The 18860-nt window shown below is 42.0% G+C and overlaps 1 protein-coding gene across 4 annotated transcripts in view; it reads right to left on the minus strand.

Moving 5' to 3' along the window:
- Nucleotides 1-4172: 4172 nt before the first annotated feature.
- Nucleotides 4173-18860, minus strand: part of PCSK6 (proprotein convertase subtilisin/kexin type 6) — a 1413069-nt gene continuing 1398381 nt past the window's right edge. For all 4 annotated transcript variants that reach the window (XM_085644552.1, XM_085644551.1, XM_085644550.1 and 1 more), the window contains 2 exons: nucleotides 15839-15951; nucleotides 4173-8196 (listed from right to left, as the gene is read on the minus strand). In XM_085644552.1, coding sequence (XP_085500678.1) covers nucleotides 8099-8196; nucleotides 15839-15951 — 211 coding nt within the window. In that variant the 3' untranslated portion in view covers nucleotides 4173-8098. The remainder of the gene's footprint in view (nucleotides 8197-15838; nucleotides 15952-18860) is intronic.

Raw genomic sequence — 18860 nt, forward strand, 5'->3', positions numbered from 1 at the left:
TCTGCAAACGCGCCCCCAACAGGCATTTCCAGTATGCGCCAGGGAGCTGCGCTGCAGACAGGTGTTCTGAGGCCAAGCCCCTTTTTACACCTCTCTGCAACGCAGCTCTGTTGCGCTTACTGGAGGTACCTAGTGGTCTAGTTTGACCCTAGGGACCCTTAGGATTCAAGGGGACTTAATCTCTCAACTTAGAACAGCCACAGGGCGCGTTTACACAGTGGTGAAGGGAGGGGACGGGGCCTGAGGTGACGTGTGCAAACACGCACTATTCACGTTTTAAATTGGGGATATAATTTCCCTTCAATACTGAGGGCCCCTGGGGGCTAACTAGCCCACCAAGTGCTTCCAGTAAGCGCCACTGAGCTGCATTGCAGAGAGGTGGTCCAGGCTGTGCCACTTTTTACACCTCTCTGCAACGCAGCTCTGTGGCACTTACTGGAGGTACCTAGTGGGCTAGTTGGACCCTAGGGACCCTCAGGATTCAAATGAACTTAATCTCCCAACTAAAAACGGACACAGGGCGTGTTTACACAGTGGCGAAGGGGCCTGAGTTAACGTGTTCAAAAACGCCCTGTGGCCTGTTTTAAGAGGTAGTTTTAATCCCCATGCCCTATTATATACTAGGGGCTTACAGAGGAGGTCATGCTAATCACAGGGGTACCCCAACGCATAATGTTCCCTAGTGTATGTAGGTGTTTTCACTGTATTTTAAGTGTCTTTTAACATAGCACTGGCTCTAGGACTGGTTAGTCAGACTCAGTTACCACCAGTATCCGTCTGAAAAAGTTGAGGGTACAGGATGATTTTGCAACAAGGCTTCTTTCTGCTCTTCTTTTTGTTTTTCTGCATGTTATCCTTCTTTCTGCACTTTTCTTCGTCTTTGAGGACTTCTGTTGCTTCTTTCTGCACTTCTTTTGTTTCTTTCTGTGCATTTTTTCTTCTTTCTTCACATGTCCTATCTCTGTAGGCATAGTTAGAAATTAGCATTTAAAAAACCTTTGAAATTCACAGAAAAAACCATAGGTTTCAGGCACGTTATAGTTAGGAATTAGCATTTAAAAAACCTCAGAAATTCACTGAAAAAACCATAGGTTTCAGGGGTGTTATAGTTAGCTGGACTTTTCACTTGTACAAAACCATTGAAATTCCCCCGTTATAGTTAGTTCAGCTAACTATAACTCGCGCGCCCGCAATGCACTGCTGATGATGTCACATATTACATCACTCATGACATGGTCAGTGACATCACTCATGACATCACTGATGACATCTCAAATGACATCACTGATGACATCACTGATGACATCATCCTTGTGATAGAGTGGCAGACCTCCTCTCACCCTAATATAACCTTTGGTACACACATTCATAAATAGAGACTAAAATTTTCAAAACAATGGACATACCAATACCAGTTACAACAACCTCTTCAGTAATTCTAAGATCCACCTACACATCCACTCATTCACCAACAGTCCTATACAGTCACTCATACATGTACTCACTCATCATATGTACTCATACACCTATACATCCTGTTACACAATGCTACTCATCCATAGAGTTACTCACACACATAGTCACTCATGCTAATAAAGAATCAAACATGCATTTACTTGCATATACAGTTATACACACACCACCACACTTACTTCTACGGAAACTTACACATACTTAGTCTTTTAAACAATCACTTATAGAAACACATACTTATTCATACAGGAACTCTTTCAATCTCTCACTCTCACATATACTCACATATATACACCAATAGTCACATATACTAGTTTAAAACATATGTAGTTACTCATAAAGACACTATTGAGACAGTCATTCACTCACTAACACCCCCATACACACACTCATCCACCCATACAGTCCTGCACACATGCTGTGTTCAACACATACAAACAGTGAGTCACTCATTCATGCAACTATGCACTACGTAATACCCCCCACCGAACCATGCAGACACTCAGACTGATACTCAAATAACCAACTAATAACCTATATAGACACCCATGTAGCTTCTCACCAACCCATGCAGCCACTTATACACAAAGTGAGAGACTGATACAGATATTTACATATTTAAACATTACTCACTAAGCCATGTATTCACTATGATACACTTAATCAGTCAGTTACACAATCAATTTTTCAAAAACAAATCATCCATTTAGACACTTATATACCCATTTATTCTTCCATCGACCTTGAGATATACATATATAAAACATATTTAATTTTCAGAAAAACACACATTCACTGGATGATGTCATCAGTGATGTCATGAGTGATGTCACTGACCATGTCATGAGTGATGTAATATGTGACGTCATCAGCAGTGCATTGCGGGCACGCGAGTTATAGTTAGCTGAACTAACTATAACGGGGGAATTTCAATGGTTTTGTACAAGTGAAAAGTCCAGCTAACTATAACACCCCTGAAACCTATGGTTTTTTCAGTGAATTTCTGAGGTTTTTTAAATGCTAATTCCTAACTATAACGTGCCTGAAACCTATGGTTTTTTCTGTGAATATATATATATATATATATATACATATAGAATGACAAGTAATTAAAAATATTTCTTTTACAGTATACACCATATCAATTTACATTTTTTGTAATATTTTTAAAAAGTATTATTGCTATTTAGAACTTTAAAGAAGCATATATCATAATATACACAAATATATTCATCTCAACAGCCAGTCATCCAAATCAAAGGGAGACTCAGTTCACACAAGGCAGGGTTTGAATGCAAAAATCCAAGATTCTTGCACTCAAACCCTGCCTTGTGTGAACGGAGTCTCCCTTTGTTTCGGATGACTGGCTCTAGATATTACCGAGTTTGCTCCCTCGGTTTCCGTTTCACCTCATTTGGGACCCAGGTTACCTGTTTAGGAGCTTTTAGATTGTTCTATTTATCTATCTATCTATTTATCTATCTATTTATCTATATATGTAGAAATGGATATACGCATTATACACAATACAAACACAGATAATAAAAACATAGAAAATAAAAACAATTCAATAACAAAATATATTCATTTCACCAATATATAAAATAGTAAGATATTAAAACCCTAAAAACACATTTACTGAAACAAATATAAGCATTAATAAAATAAACACAAACAATATTAAATATCAAAAATTAACAAATAATAATATAAATCCTATTTTATCAATATTAGGAAAAGTGTTTGACTCCGGAAAAATTAGATATACCGTTCCTACTCCAGTTTAAGCCACAGTAAGGAAAGTGTTGGATTTTGAAGTGTTTAGATTAACTATTACCACTCTAGCCTAAGCAGCAGTAGGAAATGTGTTGGATTTCACAGGGTTTTGATTTACTATTCCCACTCCAGTCTAAACAACAGTATGGAAAGTAATGGACTTCCAAGGATTTAGATTCACTATTCCTACTCCAGTCTAAGCAACAATAGGGAAAGTTTGGATTTTGGAGGATTTAGATTTACTAATCCCACTTCAGTCTAAGAAATAGAAGGGAAAGTATTGGACTTCGGAGAAGTTAGATTTACTATTACCACTCCAATCTCGACAACAGTAGCGAAAGTGTTGGACTTTTGAGGGGTTAGATTTACTACTACTTCTCCAGTCTAAAGAACAGTAGGGAAAGTGTTGGATTTTGAAGGGGTTAACGTTACTATTCCAACACCATTCTAAGCAACAGTAAGGAAAGTGTTCAACTTCCAAAGGATTACATATATGAGTGCAAGTCCTATTAATTCATTACATTCTTTTCAAATACTTAAAAAATAATTGTTTTGCAACTATGTTACTGAAAACGATATAAAAGATGACAATACTCTTGAAAACTATTATTTACCCAAAATACAATATTCTTGGCAACAATATTCTTTACCACAATATATTTTTTTAATCACAATATTTTATTGACAATATGTTTGCTCTCCGATATTTTTAACTCAATATTTTGTCTAAACACCCATCAGAGAGCGTGGATCTTTCTGTGGCTGCCCTTTGTTTACCCCGGGAGAAAGGTGAAGGTGTAATGTTGCTCACTGAACTGAGATGTGGGTAGAATGGAATGCCTTGAATGTAGAATAAACAAGCTTATTAAGGCTTTGCCCAGACATACCAATTTCCTTTGATTCTGAAAAAAGCAGACGCTTGCTGTCATGGGAGGTAAATATTTTATTTGTAAATTTGTGTGAGCTTTGTATTTTCCTGGATTTGGTTCCTGCCCCAAGCCTCCTATTGCAAGGTCTCTTTAAGAGGTTTACTTGCCCCTCAGTATGATGCAAGTATGGAAGTAAACGTAGAAAGCTTTGGGGCAGGGACAGAAGGAGCACAAAGACATAAAAATTAGACAAAAGACTTTCAAACAACCTCTTTTGTGTGTGTTTTTTCCAAATGTACAAAAATGGTCCCATATTGCAAACAAAATGAACATACTGTGGATTTCATGAGCTTGCAACTTTTCTCTTCATGTTCTTTTTGTTTTGGTACAAGAAATGTAAGCAGTAAAATCACAAAAATATGGAAACACGCAGATGACACTCACCAACCAGAATGAAATCAGCACAAATGCTGGATGTCAGAAGCACATGAAGGGACGATGAATATGGACAAAACACACATCATTTTTTGAGACCCACTTGTCTACTGGATAAGTTACATGAAAAGAACATGTTTAAGAATTCTCTGCACTGTTGTTTCTAAACACAAGGGTATAAACAAGCATAGAAAGAACAGAGTACAACTTAGAAGATTTAACTATACTGTGCGAGTGTTCTCTGTGTGATTAAAATTTTCCTTGGCATAGTGCCAGCAATATGTTTACATAAATCATGGAGAATTTCAATCGTTTTCCAAAAACCCCACTGAAGTCACACCAAGGAAGATCTGCGAAATCAAAAACACAGACTGCAATGGATAAACCACGCAGAGTTCCCCATCTCTATAGATATCACCAATGTGTCTTGAACACTACGAAGGGGTCCATTTGAATCTCTTCTATTTTTAACATGTGCTAGCCTGATTACTCTTTTATCTCTATCAGAAAGTGTGAAGTTTAGACATGCGCAGAGGTTTTTGCATCATGTCTGCCTACTTTCTAGGCTGACATATTTTCATGGTTGATGTTATGGTACTGCCATGTTAATAAGGACGCTTACATTATAGGCTAAAATGTCTACACGTGAATCGAAAATACACATTTATCAACATACTTATTTTGTCTTGTTGGGACCTTCGTGTAGCCAAAATTATAAACTTTAGATAAAATTGGTGATCAGATTCCATAAATACTCAACTATGTGACTCTTATTGTGGGAGGACACAATGGAACTATCAGGCCAGAGGTTACGCAAGTTTGCTGCAAACCTGCCCCAACCGGGGGTTTTCTCTGGGGCTTTGAGAGCTGCTCAGAGAAGTGGCCTTCATTCTGGCACTGCATATCATTCCTTGTCAAAAGCTGTGATAGAGAATAGCTAAACTGCTATTTCTTGCTGAGAGAAGGCATGAAGTCAGTGCAATATATCAAATGTTTGCTAGTTTCTTGCTATTTTCTACTTCTACAAAATTTTACCTTAGCCTTTAAAAGTAGCAATAAGGTGTTAGGATGCTAGGAACTTGCTAACCATGTTGGGAATGTTCATATTATTTTCATCTTTTCCTTTTATGTGGTTACTGTTCATATTATATGTACTAGACTTGGGTTTGAGAAATAAATATTTTAAAGTTTTATCCCATGCTCCTTAGTGTTATTTTACATGTATTGTTACAAAAGAGGTTTTGGAGTTTCACTGTGTTCCTGAACTAATCTTGAGGGGCTTATCCTGACCAGAAAACCCCACCCACACAATATAGCTTTGCTGGACATGTATAGGTTGTAGTCCAACTCGATTTCTAATTTGTGCTGGTACATTAAGCTAAGACTGTGCACCAGGTGGTTGGAAATCCTACACCTTCAGCTCTGGTGAAAGTCACAGATCATGACAAAAAGAGTAGTCTCTTTTACACACTTCAAAAAGAATAAATATGTATAGCTGCATTTTGTACCTTACTCCCTTTGGCAGCACACAGACTACTTCCCTAAGGAATCGCAAACAATATAAGTAGGGATCAACCAATTAAACAAAACAGCTAAAGCCACTGATTTCTGGCCATGCATTCAATAGCAGACAACTGGGGGTGGGGGTTTCTGATCTCTGCAACACAACCAGTGGGTTGTAACTTTTTTACTTAGATTAGTGTAATGGATTGCAATTCTCACGAGATTGCAGTGCGATGGAGCCATGAACCTAAATCACTCTACCCCAGGAAACAGAAAGTGTGATGACTGTGATGAACATACACCAGGAGTACAACAGCCTACAGATTTTTTATATATATCTGAATGCCATATCTCTGAGGAATATTTAAAATATTAAGAAAAACGCTGGATGCCGAAATCATTGCATTCTTAGAAGACATCCAGACTCGTGTTTCTAATTGTGGTATGGGTTCCCACTCATAAACTAATTGGGAAAACCTATGACCATTATTTAACCTTGAACTGGACTTCTGCTATTTGTCCAGAACTTAGAAATACATAAGATCTTCCAGGAAGTGGTTGAGCCCACCCTAGAGGAATTTACCTACTAGGGTGAGAAAATCACCAATGATGAAGCATGCCACCATTTAATGGGTGAGGCATTTTTTCTTAATAGTTTAAATATTACTGATAGATATGGCGTTCAGCTATATATAGAAAATCCCTGGGGCGGGTCCTCCATTTGAGCAGAGGAGCCTCGCTCCACAAGCCCCAGAGGTGAAAAATAAAACGGTAATTAAGGTAATTTATTACTGCTTCATTTGGCAGCAACCTGTCCTAAACTAAGTGTCAGGATGGTGTGGGGCCAGCGCTGCTGAGTGGCCGCAGTAAAGAGACCACCAGAGTTTCCTCTGAAGACGCCCAAGGGAGGAGGACGTCACATTGCAACTCACCAAGGTAAGTCTATTTTTTAAAAAAAATTGTGCCCCCCTCCATCCTACCACCCTCGGTACAGGCCAGTCACCACTGGAAAATCAGTAGGCCGTTCCACTCTTGATGTATGTTTGACTAAACTGGGAGGACGTGCAGGAGCCTGACCATCCCTCACTCTCTCGTAATTGTGTCAGAGTAATGACATTGATGTCCAGTTACACAGTCCATTACTTAAAAACGCAAAAGTGCATAATGGGTTTGACCAAGTGACCAAGCCACTATTATGACATCTGTTACTATAACCCACAATAAGAGGATCATAAAGTTGCAGGAGCAAACATAATGCAGTAAAGGGAGTTCGCTGTGTGGATTACTACCAACTGTGTAATCTCAATCATGGACAACATTACTATTGTTGTGGTGGCAGCAATGCAGATGGCTGCTCTCCACACAGATTATCTCATGCAGAAGTCATTGATATCACGGATGTGTTCTACAGGTTAATACCGATGAGTCCAGTTGAAGATATAAAATCTCCAACACTAATTTAGATTGTCTCAAGCACTTAGGACTGAGAACAATCAGTACTGAACTTCACATGAGGCTGGCACAGCAGCTGAGACCTAAGGTTTTGCTCACATAATGAAAGGACCATACAATTGGGAGAAACATATATGCATAAACAGTTTTCTATAACTCCCTTTGGTAATACAAACATATAAAAAAAATGAGTCCTGCACGATCCCCTCAAGCCCTGAGCAACATTTCCCAAAACATATTTTTAAATGAATTTAAATTTACAAAGAAAGATTGCCAGTAAACAAAGGAGAGGGGCATACTGGTATAGGTCTTCAGAAAATAGGGAGGACATTATTATCTCCTATTCCCTAGAGTCTTTTCCGACATTATTCTTAGTAATACAACATTAACTATGGACCTAGCACTGCTATATATATATTGCTATAAATCTCAAGTTTACTGTTGTGTTAAAGCTATTAAAGGAATGTCGGCCAGTATGTTGCACGATTGCTTCCCCAAGCTCAGGCATTACTCAGTTCTCTAGGATCGGCCAGTCCAGATCTGCAGGATTCTTGATGAAGGCCGAAGCCTGAATGCAGGCCGAGCATGTTTTACCCGGCCAAGAGACATGTCCGACAGCAGAACTGTATAAAGAGCTTCCGTTCACAGAGCTTGTTCGTCTTCACCATCTCACAAAACATTTCATCCGCTGGAAACATGAGACAAAAAGGAAGAAAACATCAAAATAATGTTTGTGCTCATAAGCGGATCTACTGGAAAATGTAGATGTTAGGAAAACTTTCTGATAGGGCACCAACGGATATACAAAATCAAATCACCACCACCAGCGCTAAAGAGTCATCACAGGGAAAGAATATAACTTCTGTGCAGCTTGCATAGCCATAACTGAATGGGGTGCTGCTCTTTCCTGCAATCAACATTCCCCTTATCAGCATTAGTCGGAAACCCAAATTGTAAGATACAAACAAGAAAGCATGGACTAAAAACCTCAGTGCCAACATGTTTGCCAATAAAACAAGATTACCTGCCTGCAATACTAATGAGGTTTACTACTCAAAAAATCCTCCTGTGCATGGTTCAGGCTACCTACCAACATTGCTCCTCTTGGAACCAAACCTGTGAGACCGAAAAACATACAATCCATCCACTGAACTCAACAATCTAGATGAACAAGGAGAACAAATATTACCTGTAGATGGCACACTCACTCTGAAATATTTTGGACTCCAGACCCGGAAGACAACTACTGTTTGAGAAGTGCCCTGGAGCTCTACTTCCTTGTTCTACAAGGTTGAGAGGGTAAGTAGCTTGCAAAAAGAACCAGGCGTCATTGATACATGCATTGAGCTGTGGGTCAACTCATGGGCAGATGGAGATTCTCCCAATCATACAGGTGCCATGGGTCAGAGCTTAATTGTACAAATCAACCTGAATAACCTTTTATAAAAGGTACTTATACCAGCCAGATCAGGTGGCACAGTGGATTAATGCATCTACTCCAGAAACCTGTTTTTTACTACAGCCTTTCATCCTTCCGAGATTGCTAAAATTAGTAGAATTTAGGTTATTTAGTGCCAATGGTGCCCCAAGGGGTGAATGCAGCCGCGGTCCATGCAGGTAACAGCGGTAGGGTGGATTCCGACAGACGATAACAAGGGAAAAGTAATTAATTAATTATTTAATTTTCCCATCGTCCCTCGAAATCCACCCCTCACCCGGTCCCACTGCCCCACCGCTGTTACCTACAGGTCCGCGGCTGGGTAAATGTACACTCTACAAGAACTAATATTATATTGTGGTTATCCTACTAAAAAGACCACTTATACCTGTATAAAAATCAAGTTCAAAAGGAGTGTCTTTACTTGAACTTGAATAGATTTCCAAAAAAATGTTTCAGATACCAGGATCCAATGTCAGCTCATGGCTCTAGTCCTGTTGAAGTGCTCAGTTGCTGTTGATGCAAATAATTAATAGATGCTTCTGAGTCTCCAAAAGAACTTCGATATCATCTTCTAAAGTCTCAAGGGCAAAAGATCAGACTAGCCAATATACCTCAGAACCAACCACAACTGAATGCCATGTTCCTCCGCTGCCCTGTCGCCTCCCCTTTTCAGTCTTTACCTGTTGTCATCGCACACTTCATCAAACAGCACTTCATCAAAGAGAGGGGATTCTCGTGTCAGCTGTATTGTGATGACACCCAATTTTTAGCCGACTTGCACATTGACTTCAACTATATGACCAAAATGATCAATTTCCTCTTAGCAATCAAATATGTCTGAGAATAGGTTAACTGTCTTAACAAATAAACAGTCTTGGTGATATATAAAAACCTGAATACCTCATTATCCATGTGTTGATGACCACGAGTGGGTCAACTAACATCCTGGTTGAAGATGCTCCTAATCTAGATGTTCTTTTTAGTTCAATTGTCTTTGAATATCTACAAATACAGACTGTAGTTAAATCCACCAACTTCCACCAATTAGCGCTATCTAAACTTTGTCCTTTGTGCACTAGTACAGCCAGTAGTCATGGCAAGTCTGCAATAGTGCATGACTTCCTAATAAGGCCTTCTGAACAAGTCTGCTTAGAAATTACAATTGGCACAGATCTATGGATTCGCTCTGGATTGGAAACAAATGTGCACATCTGCTAGAGGTGTCAGAAGTGCCCATGTAACACCCAATCAAATCCACAGTTCTGTGTTTGGTCTGGAAAATTACCAGTGGAAAGCCCCAATATGCCTGACACACCTCTTCCACTTACACCAACCAGTCACTATCCTTTGTTCTAGTTCAGAACATAAACTGTCTGTTCTGAAATGGTGCTTGATCAACTTTTGGGCATGGGCACTAAAAGCGGTGGAGCTAAGTTGTGGATTAACCTTCCCAAAGAACTACGTTAGTACGTAACATAACCATAGTGCTGACTGAAACATTATCTACTCAAACATTCATAGATACTAGGGTTACAATAGTTACTCAAGGTATGAGCACTGACCATTAGGGCCCACTTGTTCTTTTTATTATTGATCATGAGAAGCATAGCCTAATTTTATGCATTATGATTAATTTTATTACCTGCTGGCAGTCACCAGTAGGTAGTTATAGTTAGGACCTAGTTTACATAGAAAAAGCGTTTCTTGACTTGCCTATATCTTTAGCACCGTTTGACAAATCTTCACGAAATTTCCACCAAAAAGTGCTCTCCTGAATGTTGTTGCACATGGAAAGTTTCACACTCAGTGTGGGAGGGTATGCTCAGACGTGAGTCCCTTGCTCATTGCACCATCAGGATTCAGGCAAGCCGGGCCGACGAAGGCTGTGATGCCAGAAACTGGTCCCCGGAAGCTTGTTTCCTTCCCAGTATAAGAATTGGCTTGGTAGTTTGGTTTGCCCTGTTCCCATCATGCACTGGGACAGGGACAGACTAATTTGCATGTAGCCAGGTTCTGAGCTGGGATGGTGCAGTGAGCTAAAAAACGGTGATGGATTAAAACCATGATCTCTTGACTTGGTAAGAGTATTCTGCATCATTCAGAAACTCTGTCCATCACCACCCCCTTTTTCCCAAATCGATTTTATCCACACTCAGTGTGGGAGGGTATGCTCAGACGTGAGTCCCTTGCTCATTGCACCATCAGGATTCAGGCAAGCCGGGCCGACGAAGGCTGTGATGCCAGAAACTGGTCCCCGGAAGCTTGTTTCCTTCCCAGTATAAGAATTGGCTTGGTAGTTTGGTTTGCCCTGTTCCCATCATGCACTGGGACAGGGACAGACTAATTTGCATGTAGCCAGGTTCTGAGCTGGGATGGTGCAGTGAGCTAAAAAACGGTGATGGATTAAAACCATGATCTCTTGACTTGGTAAGAGTATTCTGCATCATTCAGAAACTCTGTCCATCACCACCCCCTTTTTCCCAAATCGATTTTATCCACACTCAGTGTGGGAGGGTATGCTCAGACGTGAGTCCCTTGCTCATTGCACCATCAGGATTCAGGCAAGCCGGGCCGACGAAGGCTGTGATGCCAGAAACTGGTCCCCGGAAGCTTGTTTCCTTCCCAGTATAAGAATTGGCTTGGTAGTTTGGTTTGCCCTGTTCCCATCATGCACTGGGACAGGGACAGACTAATTTGCATGTAGCCAGGTTCTGAGCTGGGATGGTGCAGTGAGCTAAAAAACGGTGATGGATTAAAACCATGATCTCTTGACTTGGTAAGAGTATTCTGCATCATTCAGAAACTCTGTCCATCACCACCCCCTTTTTCCCAAATCGATTTTATCCACACTCAGTGTGGGAGGGTATGCTCAGACGTGAGTCCCTTGCTCATTGCACCATCAGGATTCAGGCAAGCCGGGCCGACGAAGGCTGTGATGCCAGAAACTGGTCCCCGGAAGCTTGTTTCCTTCCCAGTATAAGAATTGGCTTGGTAGTTTGGTTTGCCCTGTTCCCATCATGCACTGGGACAGGGACAGACTAATTTGCATGTAGCCAGGTTCTGAGCTGGGATGGTGCAGTGAGCTAAAAAACGGTGATGGATTAAAACCATGATCTCTTGACTTGGTAAGAGTATTCTGCATCATTCAGAAACTCTGTCCATCACCACCCCCTTTTTCCCAAATCGATTTTATCCACACTCAGTGTGGGAGGGTATGCTCAGACGTGAGTCCCTTGCTCATTGCACCATCAGGATTCAGGCAAGCCGGGCCGACGAAGGCTGTGATGCCAGAAACTGGTCCCCGGAAGCTTGTTTCCTTCCCAGTATAAGAATTGGCTTGGTAGTTTGGTTTGCCCTGTTCCCATCATGCACTGGGACAGGGACAGACTAATTTGCATGTAGCCAGGTTCTGAGCTGGGATGGTGCAGTGAGCTAAAAAACGGTGATGGATTAAAACCATGATCTCTTGACTTGGTAAGAGTATTCTGCATCATTCAGAAACTCTGTCCATCACCACCCCCTTTTTCCCACATGGAAAGTTTCAGGCTGATCTGTTGGGTGGGGGCCGAGAAAAAGGGGGCAGGGGTCAAAAAACATGCGTTTCCAATGTTAATTCCCATAGGACCTTTAGACACGGCTACAGTCTGAACTGCTGAACAGAATAACACCAAATTTGGCAGAAAGGTAGATGTTGGTCTAGGGAACTGCCTTTTTGTTTAAATCCGTTCTGTGGTTTTTGAGATATTACGGTAAATCCAAATGTGTAGATATAGGGACCCCCCCGATCTTGTGCTGGGATCTGATTTGGCTACCAACACTTCAAACCAGGAAATCTTGGCAGCCATTTTGGGACTCATCTTGCTGAAAGCAGAGCAGATTTGCTTTAATGGAGAAGGAGCCCCTGGGGATGGGGTCCCTGGGGCCGAAATCACGCCCCCCTACCCTAATAAAAAATAAATAAATAAATAATAAAAGCTGGACTAGCAAGTTGCTGGAGGCCCTGCCCCCTTTCACCACCACTCTGCAAATGCGCCTCCTGGTGCACAACTGGTTGGGGGATGAAGTCCCCTTTGCTGCAGAGGGTCCTTGGGGGCCAACAGGCCCTCCTGTTACCTCCCGCAATTTCCACACAGGGGGATTGCTGCAAGGTGATCGGAGGCCCCCCGTTTCTCCACCACTCTGCAAACGCACCTCCTGTCGCACTACTGGTTGGGGGATTAACCCTCACCAGGAGACGACAAGAAAGAAACCACTCATCACAGTCACTACACATCAGATTGTGCTCCAATAGATCAACAGTGAATTCACCTCCATTAAGGATTTCATATAGCTTTTCAACATGGAATATGAGAGGAAACACACTTGCTTTGTCTTTGCCAAGCCCAAGAAGTTAGGATTTTTGTGCTTTATTGAAGTGGAGTTTCAAGTGGGGCACCTGCTATGTTTATATTTGTAAGTGCTTCCAGTTGAGGTTATATTTCTGTGAAATTAATTCCAGGGCCAGAATCGAACCTCATTTCCCCAGTTATGCTGAAAATGTCTACCCAACTAGAGTACTTTTATGTGGTTAATTAGAAAGTGCTACCTCCTTGGGTAAATGTTTTGTGCATATTCTGCACTACAGCTGCGTACAGGAGCATAAGGTAATGTTTCCGGTGACCTAGTATGCATGTAATTTTGGAAATACGATTGTTAGTCAAGCATCTTCATCCAAAAATCTGTGATAACGTGAATCCTCATCAAGGGAAGATGACGACACTACAAAGAGGTGCATCTCTACCAAACAGGGGTATTTCTCCTTAACTAAATAAAGTATTTCTTTGTTTCGTGGAGATGTCCTCGTATTCCTCTGCATCAATAACGTGGCACCAAAATCGTCGGGAAAAGCGCCCGAGGGCCTCGTTAGAACTTTTGTTGGAGCTGTCAATCAATGTGGGAAAAGCTGGGAAAACCTTTGCGTACTACTAAGGAAAATGAGGGGTGGCCAAATAAGCGGCGCTTGCAGGTGATTTTTGGCATTTGAGTACTCAGGATAATTATAAGGGAGAATCATGGACTCTGTTGTCACCAGGAGACGATGAGAAGAAAATCACTCTTCAGAGTCACCCGGGATCAGATTGCGCTCCAATAGATCAATGATGCATCCCCCTCCATTAAAGATTTCAGATTGTTTTTCAACGTGGAATAAAAGAAGAAACGGATTTGCTTTGCCTTCCCCTAACCCAAGAAGTCACGATCCTTTGAGCTTTAAACAAGGGGAGGGGGACCCTCTGGTTCTCCTCCCCGGGCTGATTTTGGCCCCTGGGACACCATTCCCCAGGGCCTGGACATAATTCAGTGACGGAGGGCGGCTGGGCCGATTTAGGTCCTGGGAACCCATTCCAGGAGCCATGGCATAGCAGGCACTCAGATTTCAGCATGGGGACTGTTGGATCCTTGGAGGATCCAAGTCCCTAGATATACACATTTGTTTGTTCCTTAAAAAAGGCCCCTTGCTGGACCAACAGCTATCTTTCAGCCAAATTTGTGTCATTCTGATCAGCGGTTCAGGCTGTAGTTGTGTCTAAAATCTCTATGGGAATTAACATAGGAAATGCACTTTGTTTTATCCCCCCCTCTTTTTCTCGGCACCCGCTGGACGAATCACCCCGAAACTTTTGATGCACAATACCCAACTTGACACTTTCTTGGGAAAATTTTCTGAAGATTCGTCAAACGGCGCCAAAGATATAGGCAAGTCAAAAAATGCTTTTCCTATGGAAACTAGGACCTAATTATAACTACCTATCGGCGACTGTCTATACATACATACATACATATATACATACATATTTATATAACTGTATATCTATAGATAGGTAGATAGATAGATATTGCCCAGTTCTGTGTTTTATGAAAGCCTGGTGCCTTAAGGATATTTTTAATGTTGTTCTCTTTATATATTTGATTTTAATTTCCATATTATTTTTGATATGATTAGAAGCTGGACCTCTTGCCATTTGATTTCACATTACACACATTAAACATATATAAATGACATTTGAGGCTAAAAAACACATTTTCATGAGATGCTGCCAGTTCATCTAGAACATGCTCTAACCAAAGCAGTGACAGCGGAAACATATACCTTTGTTACTGCTTGATTTCCTACCCTTTTATGCTGCACAACAAGTAAACAGCGAAAAGTGAATTGCAGTGAACTAGAAATGAACAACACCAGCTAACAGAAGCCATTTACTTAGAAATTTATTTTACCCTAAAACAGAGGTTCCTAAATCCGAAGTTTACATTCTAGGGCAGTGGTCATTAACCTGTGGTCCGAGGACCCCTGTGGGTCCTCGAGGCCAAAACAGGAGGTCTGCAACCCTTTTGTAAGATTAAATAATACTAAAAGTGATCATTTAAAACTAATAAAGCATATACAAATAAAGAAGCAAAATTGAAAGTCTGCAAACTGTCGACATTTGATTTTGAATTAAACACAATATTTAAATATTTGAGAACTTGTTTTGTGAATACTTCTTTTTGTATTTTTTTTAATGTTTTTTGAGATGTAAATCATAGAAATTGCTTAGGCTGGGGGTCCCCGGATTCCAATTAGAATTCAGCAATCAGAAAGCCAAGAACCGCTGTTCAAGCCGGGTATTTGGAGCTTGGAAGACAGAGCAGTCCCACTAGCAAGCTTAAAAGACAATATCTATCTTTTTAAACATTCATTTAGATGCTATGCTAAATTCCCTGACGCATTAATGTGGTATTACTCTAAATAACTTAAAAAGGGTTTTAATCTCATTCCCGCACATATCTCCCATTCCCGCAGCCCTGTAAATGAGGACCCAGCAGTCTGAATATTTCTTCGACCCCGGGCTTGTAATAGTTCTGTACTCACCGTTGGTGCAGGTGTGATTGGTGACACAGGAGCCGCTCAGCAGGCTGAAGCCATCTTTGCACCTGATGCAATTTCTTCCGGAGCCTTCGCAGTTCAAACAATTTTCTTCACATCTTGCAAACGAAAAACAAAGCGAAGGTTGTCAAGCTGTGTTCAAGTGGCAGCTTGTGCTACACAACTTTGCATCAAGAGCCTTGCCGAAGCCTTTTGAAAAGTAGTTTTCAGAAACCAACATACCTATCATACGGATTACATCCACTCTAGCTGTTGCACCCTCCTGGCTGCAGGATGGCTACACCCTGAATGTCAATTCCATCTTCGAATTGTTTAATGTTGTGAATATTTAGACACTACTCGAGTTTAGGTTTCGGTGTAATGCACCGTTTTAGCCTTAAATTGACCTGGTAGCCATACATTGCTCCTATCAGGATAAAAGCTGTAGAACAGCAAATTAAGAGCAGAAAGGTTTGCAGGATTACCACTAATGCACTGAAATGCCTTCAGTAATAAATTAGGGCATTCCTTACGTTTTTAAAATGTACTTGTAATTATTCCATTAACGTAACAGGAAATGTACCTTTATTTATCTGTTTTATCATATTTTGTATGGCTTTTTATGATGCAAACTCTCACAAGGAATGGCCCCCTAAACCACGGTATGTGTGGTAACTCAGCTGACGCACATCTAGGAATTCTGAGTTTTCCGTTTAACACGCAGATGTTAAATTGTCACAAGTTAAACTTCATGGGATCAAACCTGCCGATATGTATCCGGGGAAAATGCATAGTCATTACAAGGACATGCAGATTTCGACATGTTAACAACCACAATCTGCATGCTATTCAAATGTTACGTTATCGCACATTATCGTGGGAAAACGTGCTATAGATAGTAATTGTCAAGCCCAATAAATTCTGACCCCATAGTATCAAATATTATTGGGTGTGATAATATCACACTAAACAAGCATTGGCATAGCCAATAGGTCTCTCCTTTGGGACCTTATAAGTGTTTAGCCATGCAACAGTTGCATAACAAAATACTTATTTCGGTCCCAAAAGCGAGACCTATTGGCTATGCAAACATCAAAGCGGCCGAAAGTGAGAGTAATCGTGGTAAAACAAGGCGCGCGCACCCGCGCACATGCACTGTACCTCTAGGCTGGCCTGGTAGCACTTTTTGGAGCCCTCTCAATAAGTCTCGCCAGACCAGCGCATGCGCTGGGTCAGGCGAGACCTAAAAAGGACCCTCATGAGTGCCAAAGAGTAACATAATGCACCCCAGTTCAGGTGAGTGGGCCTTCTTAAGAACCCCCCCCCGCCCCTCTTTTCTGAGATTAAGGGCCGAGTGTACCACCTCACTATTAGTAATATTTGTGGAGTGGTTTAAGTCGTGGTGGATATGTCAATGATCTGCCTACTCAGGCGCAACAATTCCGCAGTGGATTGAGTCCACTCCTTGAAATCTTTTTATTTTGTAGGCTTGTGACGAGAGTTTCAACAAACAAATGATGGACGGAATGCTGACAATGCAGACATTCTCCCCCAGTCAAGAGATCTGGGTTAAATCCATCGTTCTTTTGCCCACTACGCCACCCCAGTTTAGACATGGCCATATGCAAATCAGTCTTGACCCTGTGCCTCATGGGAACAGTCCAGCCCGAACTGCCAAGCCATGTCTTCCCTGGACCGGAATCAAGCATCCTAGGACCGGTTTCTGGCTATCAGCCGTCATCAGCCAGGATAGCTTGACTCCAGTGGCGTAGTGAGCACGGGTCCCACGTCTGGGAATACCCATTCCACTTAGGGCGAAAAGCGTTACAACAAACAAATGATGGACGGAATGCTGACAATGCAGACGTTCTCCCCCAGTCAAGAGATCTGGGTTAAATCCATCGTTCTTTTGCCCACTACGCCACCCCAGTTTAGACATGGCCATATGCAAATCAGTCTTGACCCTGTGCCTCATGGGAACAGTCCAGCCCGAACTGCCAAGCCATGTCTTCCCTGGACCGGAATCAAGCATCCTAGGACCGGTTTCTGGCTATCAGCCGTCATCAGCCAGGATAGCTTGACTCCAGTGGCGTAGTGAGCACGGGTCCCACGTCTGGGAATACCCATCCCACTTAGGGCGAAAAGCGTTACAACAAACAAATGATGGACGGAATGCTGACAATGCAGACATTCTCCCCCAGTCAAGAGATCTGGGTTAAATCCATCGTTCTTTTGCCCACTACGCCACCCCAGTTTAGACATGGCCATATGCAAATCAGTCTTGACCCTGTGCCTCATGGGAACAGTCCAGCCCGAACTGCCAAGCCATGTCTTCCCTGGACCGGAATCAAGCATCCTAGGAACGGTTTCTAGCTATCAGCCGTCATCAGCCAGGATAGCTTGACTCCAGTGGCGTAGTGAGCACGGGTCCCACGTCTGGGAATACCCATCCCAATTAGGGCGAAAAGCGTTACAACAAACAAATGATGGACGGAATGCTGACAATGCAGACATTCTCCCCCAGTCAAGAGATCTGGGTTAAATCCATCGTTCTTTTGCCCACTACGCCACCCCAGTTTAGACATGGCCATATGCAAATCAGTCTTGACCCTGTGCCTCATGGGAACAGTCCAGCCCGAACTGCCAAGCCATGTCTTCCCTGGACCGGAATCAAGCATCCTAGGACCGGTTTCTGGCTATCAGCCGTCATCAGCCAGGATAGCTTGACTCCAGTGGCGTAGTGAGCACGGGTCCCACGTCTGGGAATACCCATCCCACTTAGGGCGAAAAGCGTTACAACAAACAAATGATGGACGGAATGCTGACAATGCAGACATTCTCCCCCAGTCAAGAGATCTGGGTTAAATCCATCGTTCTTTTGCCCACTACGCCACCCCAGTTTAGACATGGCCATATGCAAATCAGTCTTGACCCTGTGCCTCATGGGAACAGTCCAGCCCGAACTGCCAAGCCATGTCTTCCCTGGACCGGAATCAAGCATCCTAGGACCGGTTTCTGGCTATCAGCC

The sequence above is a fragment of the Triturus cristatus genome, chromosome 3_1, assembly GCF_964204655.1.
Source record: "Triturus cristatus chromosome 3_1, aTriCri1.1, whole genome shotgun sequence".
NCBI lineage: Eukaryota > Metazoa > Chordata > Amphibia > Caudata > Salamandridae > Triturus > Triturus cristatus.